At 33.0% G+C, this 22,012-nt stretch overlaps 1 protein-coding gene across 7 annotated transcripts in view; it reads left to right on the forward strand.

Moving 5' to 3' along the window:
• The window catches only part of LOC145247988 (GTPase-activating Rap/Ran-GAP domain-like protein 3), a 513,715-nt gene that overhangs the window by 392,896 nt on the left and 98,807 nt on the right, over positions 1-22,012 (forward strand). For all 7 annotated transcript variants that reach the window (XR_013863317.1, XM_080109655.1, XM_080109653.1 and 4 more), the window contains exon 18: positions 9,450-9,497. Coding sequence is in view for 6 of the 7 variants with exons in the window: in XM_080109655.1 (XP_079965781.1) it covers positions 9,450-9,497 (48 nt within the window). In the remaining variant the exon portion in view is untranslated. The remainder of the gene's footprint in view (positions 1-9,449; positions 9,498-22,012) is intronic.

The following is a 22,012-nucleotide window of genomic DNA, read 5'->3' on the forward strand; positions in this document are numbered from 1 at the left end:
CCCCATGGAAATTCTCTTGTGTTAGCGTGTCAATAACCCTCTTCACGGCCTCTTTAATCTCCTTAATTGTCTCATAACGGCAGAGGAGGCAAGGCCTAGACTGTGGGATCTGAATTGATCAGTTCGAGCGTCTTCCTGCTTCATGACAACGTCTTTCTTTCTGATCTTCTCTAGGCACACTTGTGACAAACTTCGCGCAAATTTCCATCTATTCAGTTCTTCGCGAATGATTGTGGGTACAGTTCCCACACTGACATCAAACTATGCACTTATTGTCGCTATAGACACACGAGGGTTCTTATCCAGGAAATTCTTTATATGGCTAATCAGTCTTGTGTTCTGATTTCCTTAATCTTCCTACACTTCTCATCATCACTAACAGACTCTCTGCCTTCCTTGAATCTCTTATGCCACTCTAAAAATGATGTTAGATTCATTCAAGATAGTCTAAAAGCAATCCGAAGCATTCCATGCGTTTCTCTGGCAATTTTTCAAATTTAAAACAGAATTTTATTGCACATTGTTATTCTAAAGTATCCTCACGTCCAGATTGCATTTTTTTAAATTCACCAACTGTGACAATTAGACTTTAGTAGGGTGTATTCCAATTCTTGCTGTAGCTGTTCATTTGAACCGGAAATCATAAAATTTGGCCATTCATTTTATAAGATGTATAGAAATAACATACTGATTTTTTAAGAATCTACAATAATTTTAAATGCTTGTACAAAAAGCCTGGAAACTTCATTGAAAGCACCTTGTATATTTTTTATATTAAATGCTCATCTGATCTTCTTGATAAATTTCTAGAGTTATGGTATTGCTGGTGACGTTCTTGACATTATTGGGCATTTTCTGTGTGATCGATGCTTGGGTGTTGTCTCTTTATTCTGTTTTTATCGATGATAAGAAAGAATAAGCACATGATTTAGTTTTGTCTTCCATAATGATTGGAAATGTTTTTAAGGGACCGAGTGGAAGAAATGAAAAACTGAAATAGCGAAGATGAACAAGCTCCTCTAATACATCCCAACAGATAGTATTACGAAGCTAAATAATTTAATTTATGCAGGTGCCAAGCCAGTAAGTATTAAGTTGAAAGTAGGAAAAATAAACAGGGAAAAATGGACCAACAAAACATGGATGAGAAGTGAAGCTGGAAACCCAGACAAACAAACTTCAAAAAAAGGTCAAAGCGATGGAAAAAGTTGAAAACGAATAAGAGGAAGAATTGAAGCAAAAAATAACAGCAAAACAAAGGAGATTAAGACGATATAGATTAAGACGATATAGATTAAGACGATACAGATTAAGACGATATGGATTAAGACGATAAAGATTAAGACGATACAGATTAAGATGTATATATATAGATGCAGATTAAGATGATAAAGATTTAAATATATATATATATACACAGATTAAGACGATAAAGATTAAAACGATATAGATTAAGACGATACAGATTAAGACGATACAGATTAAGACGATACAGATTAAGACGATATAGATTAAGACGATATAGATTAAAACGATACAGATTAAGACGATACAGATTAAGACGAAACAAATTAAAACGATACAGATAAAGACGATACAGATTAAGACGATACAGATTAAGACGATACAGATTAAAACGATACAGATTAAGACGATACAGATTAAGACGATACAGATTAAGACGATACAGATTAAGACTATATAGATTAAAACGATACAGATTAAGACGATACAGATTAAAACGATACAGATTAAGACGATACAGATTAAGACGATACAGATTAAGACTATATAGATTAAAACGATACAGATTAAGACGATACAGATTAAGACGATACAGATTAAGACGATATAGATTAAAACGATGCAGATTAAGACGATACAGATTAAGACGATACAGATTAAGACGATATAGATTAAGACGATACAGATTAAGACGATACAGATTAAGACGATACAGATTAAGACTATATAGATTAAAACGATACAGATTAAGACGATACAGATTAAGACGATATAGATTAAGACTATATAGATTAAGACGATACAGATTAAGACTATTTAGATTAAGACGATACAGATTAAGACGATACAGATTAAGACGATACAGATTAAGAGGATACAGATTAAGACGATACAGATTAAAACGATATAGATTAAGACGATATAGATTAAAACGATACAGATTAAGACGATACAGATTAAAACGATATAGATTAAAACGATACAGATTAAGACGATACAGATTAAGACGATATAGATTAAAACGATACAGATTAAAACGATACAGATTAAGACGATACAGATTAAGACGATACAGATTAAGACGATACAGATTAAGACTATATAGATTAAAACGATACAGATTAAGACGATACAGATTAAGACGATACAGATTAAGACGATATAGATTAAGACTATATAGATTAAGACGATACAGATTAAAACGATACAGATTAAAACGATACAGATTAAGACTATATAGATTAAAACGATACAGATTAAGACGATACAGATTAAAACGATACAGATTAAGACGATATAGATTAAGACTATCTAGATTAAGACGATACAGATTAAAACGATACAGATTAAGACGATACAGATTAAAACGATATAGATTAAAACGATACAGATTAAGACGATACAGATTAAGACGATATAGATTAAAACGATACAGATTAAAACGATACAGATTAAGACGATACAGATTAAGACGATACAGATTAAGACGATACAGATTAAGACTATATAGATTAAAACGATACAGATTAAGACGATACAGATTAAGACGATACAGATTAAGACGATATAGATTAAGACTATATAGATTAAGACGATACAGATTAAAACGATACAAATTAAAACGATACAGATTAAGACTATATAGATTAAAACGATACAGATTAAGCCGATACAGATTAAAACGATACAGATTAAGACGATATAGATTAAGACTATATAGATTAAGACGATACAGATTAAGACTATCTAGATTAAGACGATACAGATTAAAACGATACAGATTAAAACGATACAGATTAAGACGATACAGATTTAGACGATATAGATTAAGACTATATAGATTAAGACGATACAGATTAAAACGATACAGATGAAGACGATACAGATTAAAACGATACAGATGAAGACGATACAGATTAAGACGATACAGATTAAAACGATACAGATTAAGACGATACAGATTAAGACGATACAGATTAAGACGATATAGATTAAGACGATACAGATTAAGACGATACAGATTAAGACGATACAGATTAAGACGATATAGATTAAAACGATACAGATTAAGACGATACAGATTAAGACGATACAGATTAAAACGATATAGATTAAAACGATACAGATTAAAACGATACAGATTAAGACGATACAGATTAAGACGATACAGATTAAGACGATACAGATTAAGACGATACAAATTAAAACGATACAGATTAAGACGAAACAGATTAAAACGATACAGATTAAAACGATACAGATTAAGATGATACAGATTAAGACGATACAGATTAAAACGATACAAATTAAAACTATACAGATTAAGACGATACAAATTAAAACTATACAGATTAAGAATATACAGATTAAGGCGATACAGATTAAGAGGATACAGATTAAGACGTTACAGATTAAAACGATATAGATTAAGACGATATAGATTAAAACGATACAGATTAAGACGATACAGATTAAAACGATATAGATTAAAACGATACAGATTAAGACGATACAGATTAAGACGATATAGATTAAAACGATACAGATTAAAACGATACAGATTAAGACGATACAGATTAAGACGATACAGATTAAGACTATATAGATTAAAACGATACAGATTAAGACGATACAGATTAAGACGATACAGATTAAGACGATATAGATTAAGACTATATAGATTAAGACGATACAGATTAAAACGATACAAATAAAAACGATACAGATTAAGACTATATAGATTAAAACGATACAGATTAAGACGATACAGATTAAAACGATACAGATTAAGATGATATAGATTAAGACTATATAGATTAAGACGATACAGATTAAGACTATCTAGATTAAGACGATACAGATTAAAACGATACAGATTAAAACGATACAGATTAAGACGATACAGATTTAGACGATATTGATTAAGACTATATAGATTAAGACGATACAGATTAAAACGATACAGATGAAGACGATACAGATTAAGACGATACAGATTAAAACGATACAGATTAAGACGATACAGATTAAGACGATACAGATTAAGACGATATAGATTAAGACGATACAGATTAAGACGATACAGATTAAGACGATACAGATTAAGACGATATAGATTAAAACGATACAGATTATGACGATACAGATTAAGACGATACAGATTAAAACGATACAGATTAAGACGATACAGATTAAGACGATATAGATTAAAACGATACAGATTAAAACGATACAGATTAAGACGATACAGATTAAGACGATACAGATTAAGACTATATAGATTAAAACGATACAGATTAAGACGATACAGATTAAGACGATACAGATTAAGACGATATAGATTAAGACTATATAGATTAAGACGATACAGATTAAAACGATACAAATAAAAACGATACAGATTAAGACTATATAGATTAAAACGATACAGATTAAGACGATACAGATTAAAACGATACAGATTAAGATGATATAGATTAAGACTATATAGATTAAGACGATACAGATTAAGACTATCTAGATTAAGACGATACAGATTAAAACGATACAGATTAAAACGATACAGATTAAGACGATACAGATTTAGACGATATTGATTAAGACTATATAGATTAAGACGATACAGATTAAAACGATACAGATGAAGACGATACAGATTAAGACGATACAGATTAAAACGATACAGATTAAGACGATACAGATTAAGACGATACAGATTAAGACGATATAGATTAAGACGATACAGATTAAGACGATACAGATTAAGACGATACAGATTAAGACGATATAGATTAAAACGATACAGATTATGACGATACAGATTAAGACGATACAGATTAAGACGATATAGATTAAAACGATACAGATTAAAACGATACAGATTAAGACGATACAGATTAAGACGATACAGATTAAGACGATACAGATTAAAACGATACAAATTAAAACGATACAGATTAAGACGATATAGATTAAGACGATACAAATTAAAACGATACAGATTAAGACGATACAGATTAAGACGATACAGATTAAAACGATACAGATTAAGACGATACAGATTAAGACGATACAGATTAAGACGATATAGATTAAGACGATACAGATTAAGACGATACAGATTAAGACGATACAGATTAAGACGATATAGATTAAAACGATACAGATTAAGACGATACAGATTAAGACGATATAGATTAAAACGATACAGATTAAAACGATACAGATTAAGACGATACAGATTAAGACGATACAGATTAAGACGATACAGATTAAGACGATACAAATTAAAACGATACAGATTAAGACGAAACAGATTAAAACGATACAGATTAAAACGATACAGATTAAGATGATACAGATTAAGACGATACAGATTAAAACGATACAAATTAAAACTATACAGATTAAGACGATACAAATTAAAACTATACAGATTAAGAATATACAGATTAAGGCGATACAGATTAAGAGGATACAGATTAAGACGTTACAGATTAAAACGATATAGATTAAGACGATATAGATTAAAACGATACAGATTAAGACGATACAGATTAAAACGATATAGATTAAAACGATACAGATTAAGACGATACAGATTAAGACGATATAGATTAAAATGATACAGATTAAAACGATACAGATTAAGACGATACAGATTAAGACGATACAGATTAAGACTATATAGATTAAAACGATACAGATTAAGACGATACAGATTAAGACGATACAGATTAAGACGATATAGATTAAGACTATATAGATTAAGACGATACAGATTAAAACGATACAAATTAAAACGATACAGATTAAGACTATATAGATTAAAACGATACAGATTAAGACGATACAGATTAAAACGATACAGATTAAGATGATATAGATTAAGACTATATAGATTAAGACGATACAGATTAAGACTATCTAGATTAAGACGATACAGATTAAAACGATACAGATTAAAACGATACAGATTAAGACGATACAGATTTAGACGATATTGATTAAGACTATATAGATTAAGACGATACAGATTAAAACGATACAGATGAAGACGATACAGATTAAGACGATACAGATTAAAACGATACAGATTAAGACGATACAGATTAAGACGATACAGATTAAGACGATATAGATTAAGACGATACAGATTAAGACGATACAGATTAAGACGATACAGATTAAGACGATATAGATTAAAACGATACAGATTAAGACGATACAGATTAAGACGATACAGATTAAGACGATATAGATTAAAACGATACAGATTAAAACGATACAGATTAAGACGATACAGATTAAGACGATACAGATTAAGACGATACAGATTAAAACGATACAAATTAAAACGATACAGATTAAGACGATATAGATTAAGACGATACAAATTAAAACGATACAGATTAAGACGAAACAGATTAAAACGATACAGATTAAAACGATACAGATTAAGATGATACAGATTAAAACGATACAGATTAAGACGATACAAATTAAGACGATACAGATTAAGACGATACAGATTAAAACGATACAAATTAAAACTATACAGATTAAGACGATACAAATTAAAACTATACAGATTAAGACGATAAAGATTAAGACGATACAGATTAAGACAATACAGATTAAGACGATACAGATTAAAACTATACAGATTAAGACGATATAGATTAAGACGATACAGATTAAGACGATATAGATTAAAACGATACAGATTAAGACGATACAGATTAAGACGATATAGATTAAAACTATATAGATTAAGACGATACAGATTAAACGATACAGATTAAAACGATACAGATTAAGACGATACAGATTAAAACGATACAGATTAAGACAATACAGATTAAGACGATACAGATTAAGACGATATAGATTAAGACTATATGGATTAAGACGATACACATTAAGCCGATACAGATTAAGACGATACAGATTAAGACGATACAGATTAAGACGATACAGATTAAAACGATACAGATTAAAACGATACAGATTAAGACGATACAGATTAAAACGATACAGATTAAGACGATACAAATTAAAACTATACAGATTAAGACGATATAGATTAAAACGATACAAACTAAAACGATACAGATTAAGACGATACAGATTAAAACGATACAAATTAAAACTATACAGATTAAGACGATACAGATTAAAACGATACAAATTAAAACTATACAGATTAAGACGATATAGATTAAAACGATACAAATTAAAACGATACAGATTAAGACGATACAGATTAAAACGATACAAATTAAAACGATACAGATTAAGACGATACAGATTAAAACGATACAGATTAAGGCGATATAGATTAAAACGATACAAATTAAAACGATACAGATTAAGACGATACAGATTAAGACGATACAAATTAAAACTATACAGATTAAAACGATATAGATTAAAACGATATAGATTAAAACGATACAGATTAAGACGATACAGATTAAGACGATACAAATTAAAACTATACAGATTAAGACGATACAAATTAAAACTATACAGATTAAGACGATATAGATTAAAACGATATAGATTAAAACGATACAGATTAAGACGATACAGATTAAGACGATACAAATTAAAACTATACAGATTAAGACGATACAAATTAAAACTATACAGATTAAGACGATATAGATTAAAACGATACAAATTAAAACGATACAGATTAAGACGATACAGATTAAAACGATACAAATTAAAACTATACAGATTAAGACGATATAGATTAAAACGATATAGATTAAAACGATATAGATTAAAACAATACAAATTAAAACGATACAGATTAAGACGATACAGATTAAAACGATACAAATTAAAACTATACAGATTAAAACGATACAAATTAAAACGATACAGATTAAGACGATACAGATTAAAACGATACAAATTAAAACTATACAGATTAAGATGATATAGAATAAGACGATACAGATTAAGACGATACAGATTAAGACGATGCAGATACAAATCTGAACAGTGCAAGCAAAATAGGACTTTTGCATTTATAATATTGAAAAAGAAAATTAAAAAATATAAATTAACATCGTTTTTATGCTCTCTATTCATCTCAAGGAGCATACATGGAAAACAAAAATTCTAATATGAGTAGGTAGTAGTTTGCTTGAAGCATTGTTGGTAAAGAAATATATAGATTTTTTTTAAGCCAAAGACAATGCGGGAAAGACCGGAATTATGAAAGTAAAGAAAGTAAAACAAACAAATGTAGACGGTTGTGCTTGAGAAGAGGAGTGTCTAGCCTTTATTCGTCTATCTTTCCTCACCTCAATGTATAATTATTTATAACAAAGTTGCTGGTATGTCCGGTGTATGTAAAGTCCGTGGGTGGTATGGAACTTTGATTAATTTCGAGAGAAATGGACCTCTCTTTTTTAAAAGACAAAAGTGGATTACAGATGGCGGAAAAGAACGCGAATGGACTGCAGAAACAGGGCAGGGTCAGTTGGGGGTAATTTTATTTTACTTATTTATTTATTTATTTTATTATTTCTATTTTAAGCTTTGGTTATATATATATATATATATATATATATATATATATATATATATATATATTATTGTATATATATATACATATATATATATGTATATATATATATATATATATATATTATTTTTCCTTTATTTTATACAATATTGTATAATTTATTATTATTATTATTATTACTGTTATTGCTATTGTTATCGTTATTATTATTATGTATAATTTATTATTATTATTATTATTACTGTTATTGCTATTGTTATCGTTGTTATTATTATTATTATTGTTGTTGTTGTTGTTGTTGTTGTTGTTGTTGTTGTTGTTATGCGGACAAGGGGCTTCATTCTTCAGCAACTTGGTTATAAATAATTATACATTGAGGTGAGGAAAGATAGACGAACAAAGGTTAGACACTCCTCTACTCAAGCACAACCGTCTACATTTGTTTGTTTTTCTTTCTTTACTTTCATAATTCCGGTCTTTCTCCGAATTGTCTTTGGCTTTAAAAAAAAAATTCTATATAACAATTCTACTATAAACACGTTTTTTTTATTTAATGTTTAACTGTTTTGTTATTTTTTTTAACTATAATATTTTTTTCGATGTAAAAACCCCGCTAAATTAAACATTTCTAAGTTAATTTTTATTTATTTTTATCTAATAGGCGACAAGCTAGTCGTGGCTACTGAAGTCGGCTTGATGGTGCTCGAAGGTAAGTATATTAACATTGTTTTAATTAGTAGACGAATGCATGTGAATTTTTTTTTTTTAAAAACACTGGGTTTTTTTTGTTTTTGTTTTTTGACTAAGGACTTTATTTTTATACAATACTTTATTAAAATTTATATAAAGAATGAGAGGGGTAAGGGTTAGGTTTAGGGTTAGGGTTAGAATGAGAGGGTGCTCTTAAAATGATGTGGTATGAAGCCAAAAAGGTATGGAGGAGAATAAGAGCCGGTGGGAGTGGCGGGGATGGGGATCATCTAATGTTTGTATTCCCTAAGCTAGTTTTTCACTCACCATAATACCTCGTTCAATCTGTAGGCCTAAGCTATTCAAAATATCCCATGTGCATGAACGTTTTTTCATAATTTTATTTAAAAAACATAAAAACATTTTTAAAAATAAAAACCGATTGAGACATCGTTACCAATGGAGACCTGTACAAACAATTATACATCCGTGTTGACGTTATACACTTCCTCCAAAATAAAAAGATTGTCTACTTTAATGAGTGCGATCGAGAAAAAAAAACAGATACATAGGCACACTGATTGCTTGTCACACTACACCTTACTATATTGTGCTCGTCCGCCTTCTTCATCAGGAATGTCGATTTCATTTTCGTAGTCACCTTTGACTCCTAGATGTCACCCAACTTTCATCCAATTAGCAGCTTGTTTTGTATAGATGCAACGTTATGAAAATGAAATATTAAACGTTGTAAATATGTTGACATTTATTCTGAGTCAATTAATATCAGTAAAACATAACTTGTGTTAAACTAATGTAGATTTCTACTGAAAAACGCGTCTTCATCAATTTTGCCAGAGCGACTTTACAGCAAGATTAGCTTTTAAGATTCCTTTGACATAAAATGCAAAGAAAATGCTCAGAAAACGACTCAAAAATAGTAATAATAACGTGCCTGTCGGTATATTTTCGATATTCTCGAAAATTTGAGGAAAATCACGCATCTACCTACCATCTTATATATACTATATTTGTTAATAAAATGTTTAATTAAAAATTATTAACGTTCTTTACAATATTGTCACCATTCTTTACTGCATAAACTGTTCCCACAAATTGTATTGTTATAGCTCTTTCCACAATGCTTTAAGCAAATTACAAAATCCTCCTCATATATATATCTATAATATAAAGCTGAATGTGTGTGTGTGGGTATGTGTGTGTGTGTGTGTGTGTGTGTGTGTGTGTGTGTGTGTGTGTGTGTGTGTGTGTGTGTGTGTGTGTGTGTGTGTGTGTGTGTGTCTGGTCACGAATAGGCTCCTATATGGTGGACTATTTTAAAAAAACTGATTACATATAATGATAGAAGATGTATCGAGACACAGGAATGGGTATGTTTGATCTGGCAGAACAGTGTTTCATCAAAATTGTGGGGTTTGCGTTCGCGTCTGGTCCACAAAGTATGGAAATTAAAAATTTAAAAATAAAAAAAAACGTTTACAAGTTTTTTTTTATATAGATGTACATAAGAATACATTGATATATTTTAACTTAAATAGGGTTGGTATAATAAAATTGTGGGGTCTGCGTTCATGCCTGGCCTCCATAGAATGGAAATAGGCACAAAATTTAATAAAGACTTTTCATATTTATCTGCGTAAGTATACTTTGATAATTATGTTTCAGTTTGAAGAAATATGGTATAATAAAATTATGGGGTATTCGTTCGCGCCTGACCTCCATAGAATGGAAATATGTCACAAAGTTTAACAAGATTTTTTAATATAGATCCACAGAATATTGTAATAAGTGTTTCAGTGTGAACAGGTACGGTATAATAAATTATGGGGTTTATCTATTTTATTTTTACTTTCATCATATTTTGCTTTGGTTTTGATACCCCCAAATTCGAAGCTATCTTTTTACAACCCTTCCTTTTCATAACCTGTCATACTTTCATAAATCAGAGTCCATTTTCTGTAGGCTGTTTTTGAACCCAGTCAACGACGGGTAATTTTGCTAGTATATATATATATATAATAATTATATATATATATAACTACTTTATTTAATAACAAAAAATAATATACCAAGCTATAACTTTATGCGTAAATTTACAGTATTTACTTCAACAGTGCTCAATGTATAAATAGAGCTAGGTAGTAAGTTATGAAAATATATACGGCAATTAAGCTACACAAAATATTCCGCGTTTCATTCTCGTGAGAATTCGTCAGATGAAACGCTGAATGTTCTCTGTAGCTTAATTTCCATGTATATTTGCACAATTTACTATATATATATATATATATATATATATATATATATATATATATATATTAATACGATAGCGTGTCTTATTTTGTGTGTTACGCTTACATCTTTTTCTTCCGAATGATTGTCGTTTAATTGTTATGACCTTCCATTCCTTGTAAGGAATAATTTTACCAAGAATTCTTGATAAGCTTTAGTTTTGGTTTCGATTATAGCTAATGGCACTCAAGTCATCTATAATTTTACTAAGAATTCTTCATAATTTTTGGTTTCGGTTTCGCTTATAGCTGAAGGAACTCAAGTTATATATATATATATATATATATATATATATATATATATATATATATATATATATTCTTTTGACATGGAGGTCACCACTTATCAAGGCCCGGAAGCCACTCGGGGATAAGGGTTATTGCGTGTACAGTATTGGATCGTATCGTAGTAATCCTCAGCATTGAAGATTCGACATAGTGTCTTACTTATGGAGGCGGTTTGTCAAGAATTTGTTTATGTTGAACTTGAAGACATCAAAGTTGTAGTCAGGTGGGAAACAGGCAATCGGTAAAGAGTTCAAAAGGCGTACACATCTAAGAAAGAAGCTCTGCTCATGGAATCTACGCTTGGATTTAGGCACAGATAAAAAGTGGGGGAAATTAATGACAGTGGTTTCAGCCAGACGGGTGTTTTTCGTGAAAGTTTGGCGAGGAGGGGCCAGAGATTGGAGCTTAGACGAGCACCTGCACTGAAAACAACGATAACACAAAGACAGGCTCGCAACGTCTCTTCTGTTGGAGAGAGGCTGCAGGGAAGAGAAAAGGACATCCCCCACTAAGCAACGAAGTCTATTTTTACTCTTTCAAGGCACGATAGACTGTTTTTAGCAACTCCTGCCTAGATGTGGTAGCAGTGCTCCATTCTTGGACGTACTCGGCTTTTATATAGATAGAGAATTGCATCAGTAGTGAGATATCTTCTGGAGCAGTAGAAGGATCTCACCATCCTCCCAGCGACCTTGGCAACATACCTGATGTACGTGTTCCATTTCAGATCAGGAGTAAAGGTAAAACCCAAAAGCTTGTCAAAACATGGAGTCTCCCCAAGACGACAGCCATCCATTTCAATTGATGCCAGATAGGGATCAGAGCGTTGATGGTGTAAAGATAGGAGCTTGGTTTTAGATGCGTAACTTTGGTTTCAGTTTCGATTCAAGCTAATCCATCAAAGTCATATGGATATATTTTTGTTTAAATCACAACTTCATAATATATCAGAAGCGATAGACAATTAACTCTATAATAAGATACACGAAATATGCATGAATAAAATATTATATTCAAGCGTATTTTACGACCGGGCTACGCTGTGCGTCCCTGCTAGCTTAGATAAATACTTTTGTAATTTTAACAAAAGGGTTACAATATCCGGGCATCTCCATTTACATTTAACATTCACAGAATGCCAACATCAATATATTACATATGAAAGAATCCGCTGTGGAATTTCCACAGGTCCTGCTAGCATATATGATTGCAAATTATGAATAAGTTTTACACCTACAGACACTACACTAGTGTTTCATGCTTTCGCAATCATCAGTGCTGGAAGTGACAGTTGTTGCTGGTCGAAGTATTATTTAGCTCATTGAAAACTGTCAAAAGTTATAGTCCATTGACTTAGAATGAGTGCTTTGAGTTGATATCTTTGAATATAATTAAATTTGTGTTCATTTTTTTTATATTAAATTCAAAGCATTATTAATCAGTAACTTTACATCAAACAGATACCATAATCTGGAGTTTGATGCACCTTATCTTAACAAAGGCTCATACAACATTTCAGCTAGATCGGCTCAGTAGTTTCCGAGAAAAGGTTAGAGCAAATGTGGTATTGTGGTGACTAGTCATAAATAATCCTTATTAACCATTAATGGAAAAATGCCATAATGCTTAGTTCGTTGTGCCTAAGTATAACATAGGTCTATAGAAAGTTACACCTGGGTAATGCATGATCTTGCTAGCATTGGTTTAGTGACTGTTTTGATTAATTACTTTTATCCGTTCTTTACAAAATGTCCGTCGAGTTGGCTGCGATCTCTAAAGATGCGGCAGCTGTTTGAAACGCCGCAAAAAAAACGAATAATTCAAGATGTCTCATCGGTTAAAGAACGAACACAACAGATTCGCAGTCACCATACAAAAAAAAAAAAAAAAAAAAAAAAAAAAACAGAACAAAATAAGTAAAAAAAAGGACAAAAAATTACGCAGAATAAAATACGGTACCTAAATTTGGACACGATCAAATTTATTTTACCTGAGCTAAATTTGGACCCTGTATTTCTTTAGCGTCTTTAGAATGTCTTTCTTTCGCAAACGACTTTCTGTTTGCAAAGAAGATCAATGCAAATGATTGCAACTATTTGTGTTTCGATAGCCACAATATCGATCGATTTCCATTTTAAAGTAAAACGAATAAAAATATTTACATGTTACAGTCCTGGATGTTTTTTAGATGAGGATTCGTTATTCGTATTATTGGGCTTCATTGGACTACTTTTCTCATCTTGAGTGTCATTTTTACAACGTTATGTTTTAGTCTAGCTAGCTAACCAATCAGATATATTGTTATTCCCTCCCACAAGCTAATATTTTCATTAAGCAATGGTTGGGTTTCTTTTAAAGAAAGGTTCAGCTGATCTTTACTTGGCATCTTATTTTGCTTTTTGTAGGTATGATGTCCCCCTTTTGTGTGTGTCGAATTAACAGATGGCCTTAGTTTAACAACACAGAAATAGCTTGTGAAAGGCAACTTCGTACAGAAAAATCATGGCTAAGAATGACAAATGTTAATGTGGAAATTCAATGCGACCTCCGAGCTTCTTCATGTGTATCGTGCGAATTCTGGAATGTTTCAGTTAAACTCTGGAATTTGGATGGACTTTCGAACAGGGACCATTTATTTGCTTGTGTAAAACTGTACAAGTTAGACATGTCATCCACTAAAAGTAGGGTTAAAAGAATATCGAAAAGCCGTATATGTAGAGAAATTGAAAAATCGGGTATTGCTTAACATGTCTGAAGGGAAAAGGGAAACCATCTACTATTATGGGATGAAGTAAAAATTATATAAAAAGGAAGAACGACTCAATGAAGGAGCATATATAATGCTTGACAACTAATTACAAAGTAAACCATTTTTATCATTTTCTTCCTTTGAAGATTGTAATGCTGGGTATGGGGCAGCCAAACCAGCTGCCAACATTGCCATGCTTTTTATTGAAACCAACCGAGAGCTCTTTTTAGTATCCTCGTGGTTCCCTTAAGCGCAATTGTCTGGATCGCTTTTGCAATTTGTTCACCAGGAATATTAGTTAGGTAGGACTTCAAGTTCTTCTTCATAAGCCCTGTAGCACCTATAATAACTGGTATGATCGATATCTCCTTAAGATTCCAGTTTCTTTTCATATCATACATGAGACCTTGGAATTTGGTCTGTTTCTCTCTTTCGGCTCTGTTCAAACCTCCATCATTAGGGACACTCACTTCAATCAAGGTTGCAACTCTCTCTGACTTATTCCATATAACTATGTCAGGTTTCACGGCAGCATTTTCAAGGTAGGTGGCTGTAGGAATTACATGGTCGTAATGTATGGTATATAAATCATTTCCAACTGTTCTTTCATGTTGATGTTCCCAGGACTTGCTGTTACACTGGATGCTTAATTTTTTAGAGATGGTCCAGTAGAGGTACTTACATACTCTATCATGTCTCGCTGTATAGTAGCCGTCCCCCAAAAGAACCTTGCAACTTGATATCAGATGAGTCACATTTTCTAATTCTGTTTGGCAGAACCTGCATTTGTTGTCATTACTAATACCTGGCATCTTCCTGAATGCATTGGTCCCTGGTCTTGAGCAACTATTATAACCCCTTCCTGATTGTGGTGGAAGGCTCCCCTTTTGAGCCAGACCAAGGAACCTTCTTTGTCTACGTATTCCTGAAAAAGTATCCCCCAAAATAAATACTTTGCACGCTGATGTTGGTCCCATTCTTTAAGGTTCATCCTTTGGAAGGTCTCGGTATATTTCTGCCGGCTCTTTCTTGCTATTTCTGTGGCAAACTTGTTTGATTCTTCATAGTATAGAATCTAACATGACATGGGAACCGTTAATTATTAAGTAATAGATAATATATACAGTAATAATAATAATAATAATAATAATAATAATAATAATAATAATAATAATAATCTATATATATATATATAGAGAGAGAGAGAGTATTAATAATTAATAATCAAAAGTGATATTTACAGCTAGAAATACAAATAGGTTTAAGGTTCCCAAAATTCATACAAGAACTCTCTGTGGAAGGATCCGTTGTGCTGTCGTTAGAATACGTGGGAAAATCAATTGTAAAAGTGATAATCTCCTGAATATTGAAGATACAATTCTCAGTGTAAACGAACGAAAAATGCAATTACGAATTATCTTAGGATCTCTATCCAGTAATGGCTAATAGAACAAATGCATACTACCCAATGAAGTAAACAAAGGCTTCTGTTGGAAATTTCGTCCAAATTTCCGAGTTCGACAGAAGTATTCCCGAATTCGACAAGATACACCTGAACAATGGCCGGACGTTATATCGATAAAAATTTTGTAAAAGTGACACTCAAGATGAAATCCAAATAAAATGTTTACATGTATTGGAATGGTCTCGCTTCTTCCCGATAGCTTCCTTTCCTCGTTACTAATCTTTCTTCACTCGATTCTGGTATTTTTGTAAATGATTTCTACCGCTCCAGAAGATATCTCACTACTGATGCAATTCTCTATCTATATAAAAGCCAAATACGTCCAAGGATGGAATACTGTTGCCATATCTGGGCAGGAGCTGCTAAAAACAGCCTATCCTGCCTTGACAGAGTACAAAATAGACTTCGTGGCTTAGTAGGGGGATGCCCTTTTCTCTACCCTGCAACCCCTCTCCCACAGAAGAGACGTTGCGAGCCTGTCCTTATTTTATCGTTATTTCCATGGTAGATGCTCGTCTGAACTCCAATCTCTGGTCCCCCCTCGCCAATCTTTCACGAAAAACACCCGTCTAGCTGAATCCACTGTGAAAAATTTCCCCCACTCTATATCTGTGCCTAAATCAAAACGCGGATTCCATGAACAAAGCTTATTTCTTAGAACTGCACGCCTGTGGAACTCTGTTATGTCTGCCTGCTTCCCACCGGACTACAACTTGGATGTCTTCAAGTCCAATGTTAACAAATTCCTAATGAACCGCCCCCTTAAGTAAACACTTCATCAAATCTCCATACTAACGTAATGTACTTGCAATAACCCTTATCCTTGAGTGGCTTCTGGGCCTTGATAAGTTGTGATCACTGTGTAAAAAAAAAAAAGATTTACCATGAGGTACACACTCAAAAGCTACTTAAATGATTGTAACAAACATATATGTTTCAACTAAACAAGTTCCTTTTAAGACGTCCGCATAAATAATACAAATTCTACCCAATTTAATATTCAATATTTTCCCAGCAGCGAGCAAAAGGAGAATTCGAGCATAAATATGATTGAAGCAAAATCAAATAGAAAATGTAAACGCAGATACCACAAACAAAGCTTGTCCCAAGAACTGCCCATCTGTGGAACACTGTTCCGCTGAGCTGCTTCCAAGTAAAATACAACATGGTAGTCTTCAAATCTAATGTAAACAAATTCTTGTTGAGCCGTCCAATAAATAATCAAATTCTACCCAATTTACACCATTAACTATTACCAGACTACCACTTTATATAAATTAACTCCTAACGCTTATCCTCAAGTGGCGTTCGGGACTTGATAAATGGTGACTCTCAAGTAACAAAAAATACTAAACGGTGCCGTTGACTCGGTTTCTGTCATTTGTTTTTGACACTTGTGACTACAGTCTTAATTCTGAAATTGGTTTCGTATTTCACGTTTATTCTTTTGAGGCGGTGGGATTACGTCTAAACGGTTCCAGTATTTCTGACGAAGAAGCAATCATTCAATTTTATTTTAGGCGATCACGTTCGCTCACAAGACAGCAAAGTGTTTCGCCGAAATGTGCGATAATGGAAATAAAAACGTAATAAAACATTTTAATATTCAACCAACAAGGCTAGCCATGTTTCAACTGACGTACATTAGACGCCGCTAAATTGGTAACTCGAGCACTTCCGGTTGCCAACAAATGCGTTCATTAAATAGAAATTTTCAAAATGGCGGATCTGTCTAGAATTTCTAAAACTCGTGTCTGTGTAACATTAAACGTGATCCGTTTTGTCCGTTTTACGAAATATCGACTTGTTTTGAGAATTATTTAAAACGTATACAATTATTGAACACAAGGTGATATTTTATCTACGGCGAATAGTCTGAATAGTACAAGTAATATAGAACTCAAAATCTTTGGGATATTCGTAAAAAATTAAAAAAAAATGATCTCGTGACGTCACAGAGTAATTCAGTCGTCAGAACTGACACGAAAACACCCTGAAGTGAACATCTAAACAAACATCTAAATAATCACGCGAAAGATGCACAAAAAGAACTATTCTTTCAATAGTATAACTAAACGAAGTATTTTCTCCACGGGCGGCCATTTTGTTTTTACTCTTTGCATCGACTCCAGTATACACGGGCATGCGCAATCAGTTCAATCCGTAGTATTGAACTGACAGTGATGCACTACTTAACATATGACATTAAACAAACGCTGTTGACAGAGACGAAACACTGCGCCATACAAAATAGGTCAGTCTTTATTGTTCTTTGAATCGAGTACTTTTTTATTGTTTGTCTTTATATATATATATATATATATATATATATATATATATATATATATATATATATTTGTTTTTATTACTCACTTCTGTCTGTCAGAAAATCTCATAAAACCCAAAAGTTACTGTCATTATTTAAAGAATAAAAAAGAAGTTTCACGTTTAGTTGCGTTTGTGAAACCAATCTTGATGACGTCAACGTTCGGAGAAAGACAGCTTTTTTTTTCTGAATTGTTTATTAAGTATTATAATTATTTGTATTGTTTGTTTTTCTTTTTTCCTCGGCAATGTTAATCTGTATTTTGCATGTCGGCAGATGAACCCTCTGGTCTTCTTCAGTTGGAATTTTATTTCCATCATCATCATCATCATCATCATCATCATCATCATCATCATCATCAGTTTAACCTCAAGTTTACATACTAGCATGTGTTGAATGGCTTTAAACATTTACTTCCGAAGCAAGCTATACCTGGCCAGGTGTTTATTTATCTCCATTCCCTCGGATATATTTTTATCACTTCCTTCCATGTTTCCTTTTGGCTTATTTCATCGAACTGAATTGTTACTTCAACTGTTTTACATCTACTGGCGCCTGAACTATCATCCATTATTTCGATGTGACCATACCATCAAAGTCTACTCTTCTGCACGCATCTCTTTATACTGTCCTGAGTAATAATCTTTTGAAGTCATCAGAATTAGCCTGTGTTGTTTTTTGTTTGTTTTTTTTTTGTTTTTGTTTTTTTAATTTAAAGTACATCATTTCGTCTCTACATCATTTATTGGTACTTGTGCAAAATCTCAACCAGACGTAACTCGCTGTCCTCTCGGCTTTACTCGGAACGTGACATTATGCGCTCGGGTTTCATTGTAAGCTGACGTTAAAACACCGATCAATGCGCGGCAAACGAGCAGACGATCTTTGGGGAAAATATGGGGGGGTCGAGGGGACCAGCCGAGAGCTTCTCGACAGTTATCTTTTCGAGTTTATGTCTCCAGATTAAAGCATATATCGGCAAGCTACCCCGTTGGGTTGGCGAAGTTTCTTCTACATTCGGTGTCTCTTCTCATCCCACTTTAACATCGTCTAATGTGACCGCACAAAAGCTTACCTAATTCATAAAGGAATATCATGGCTGTCTTAATTTAATTTAAAAATAAAAAACGGTTGCGCAGTCCCCCCCACAGGAAAAAAGTATTTAGAAAGAAAAACTCACAAAAAAGTTTGCTTTACATTAGTTATAAAAAAATCTGCAAAAGTATTACATGAAAACACATTTTTAAAAAGTGCTTTATTTAGTTTCTTCTTGCTAGAAATTGAATTCCCTTCCGGCGTGTTGCTTCTCTGACTGTACTAACATTCAGATGTTTAAATGTAACGCAAACAGACATTTCACGGTTCAACTGCTCACATAATCCCCTGCAGACATGATTCCAATAAGAGCCCTTCATGTCGAAGTGGCAATATGCCTTGTTTGGGCTGAGAAGTGTAAAAAAAAAAAGATCGGACGTTACATCGGTCAAAACGTTGTGAGAATAACATCCAAGATTAGAAAAATAGTCTGAAGGATCCAAATATTAGAAATAAATGGAATAAAGTCAATAAGATTTGAACAAGACGTATCCGATTCCATAGTCAGGAATATATCCATTAGGCCAGCGATGTACCAACGCGGTAATAAGCTTTAATTATTATTGACATTAAAGACCTTATTTTCTTTTTTCTTCTGTTTATTTATTCTGACTTTTAGAATTCTTGTTAGCCGTTAATGTCAGAGTTATTCGCTGAAAAATGCAATTCAAATTTTTCCGCCATTAAAATGAATTCATATCATGTTTTTACGAGTGTTCTTCTTTACTTCGAATTGTCTGGTGAATTTTTATGGTTTGAGATGTTCTTAAATACTGGTGACGTAAACCATCTCTGAAGAGTTTTATATCTGGAGGAGCACGGTAAAATATGCTTAACAGTTTTAACTTATTCTGTTGTTTTGTTTTTCTTTCTATAGAAATCGCTCCAGACAAGGCATGAAGGCAATTAATGTAAGGCGCTAAAATATTCAAAGTCAAAGCCGAAGCGAGAGTTACGAGATTGTTGAAACAAAACCCATGGTTTACTTTCTATTTTCAGTTTGTGATCTTCCATTTTTTTTTACAAGGTAGTCACCACTTATCAAAGCCTAGAGGCCACTCGGGGATAAGGGTTATTGTGTGTACAGTAATCAATGGAATAGTATCGTAGTAATCGCTAGTAATGGAGATTTGATAAAGTGTCTTACTTAAGGGGTGGTTCATCAGGAATTTGTTTATGTTGGACTTGAAGACATTCAGGTTATAGTCAGGTGGAAAACAGGCAAACGGAAGAGAGTTCCACAGTCATGCCTTTCTAAGAAATAAGCTTTTTTTCATGGAATCTACGTTTTGGTTTTGGCACAGATAAAGAGCGGGGAAATTTTGTGACAGTAGTTTCAGCCAGACTGGTGTTTCTCGTGAAAGATTGGTGAAGGGGGCCAGAGATTGGAGCTCAGACGAGCACTTGCCATGGAAGTAACGATAAAACAAAGACAGGCTCGCAACGTCTCTCTTGTGGGAGAGAGGTTGCAGGGAAGAGAAAAGGGCATCCCCCACTAAGCAACGAAGCCCATTTTGTACTCTGTCAAGGCAGGATAGGTTGTTTTTAGGAGCTTCTGTCCAGATGTGGCATCAGTACTCCATCCTTGAACGTACTTGGCTTTTATATAGATAGAGAATTGCATCAGCAGTGAGATATCTTCTGGAGCAGAAGGATCTTACCATTTTTCCAGCGACCTTGGCAACTGACTTGATGCACGTGTTCGATTTCAGATCAGGAGTAAAGGTCAAGCCCACAAGCTTATAAAAACATGAAGCTTCCACTAGACGAGAGCTATCCATTTCAATTGATGCCAGATGGGGATAGAGCGTTGATGGTGTAAAGATATGAGCTTGGTTTTAGATGCATTAATAGTAATGAGCCACCTCTTCCCCCACTGTACCACGCGCTCTAGATCAGAGGAGAGAGAATCAGAGAGAACTTTGTCATTTACGGCCTTTGATGTGTTACATAGATGGTCGTGTCATCAGCATAGATGTCAACGAATGACTTAAGTATATGTTTTGGGAGATCATTGATGTAGATCTAGAAGAGAGTTGAGCCCAGGATTGACCCCTGAGGGACTCCAGCATTAATACCGTGGGCCTCTGAGACATAACCCATCTGCTGTCAGAACGGAAACCATATTGCATGTCACTAAGAAGTTGCTGGGGTGGTTGACTATTTATCTATTTAATATGGATTCCAGCAACTTATTCATGACACTTAGGAGACTGAGAGGGGGACGATTTATCACCTGAATTCTTAAATACAGGGCATACTGATGAGATTTTCCAGGGTGTTGGAAAGCACTTCTCCT

This window comes from Euprymna scolopes, chromosome 26 (genome assembly GCF_053919585.1).
Source record: "Euprymna scolopes isolate OS-2025 chromosome 26, ASM5391958v1, whole genome shotgun sequence".
Taxonomy (NCBI): Eukaryota; Metazoa; Mollusca; class Cephalopoda; order Sepiida; family Sepiolidae; genus Euprymna; species Euprymna scolopes.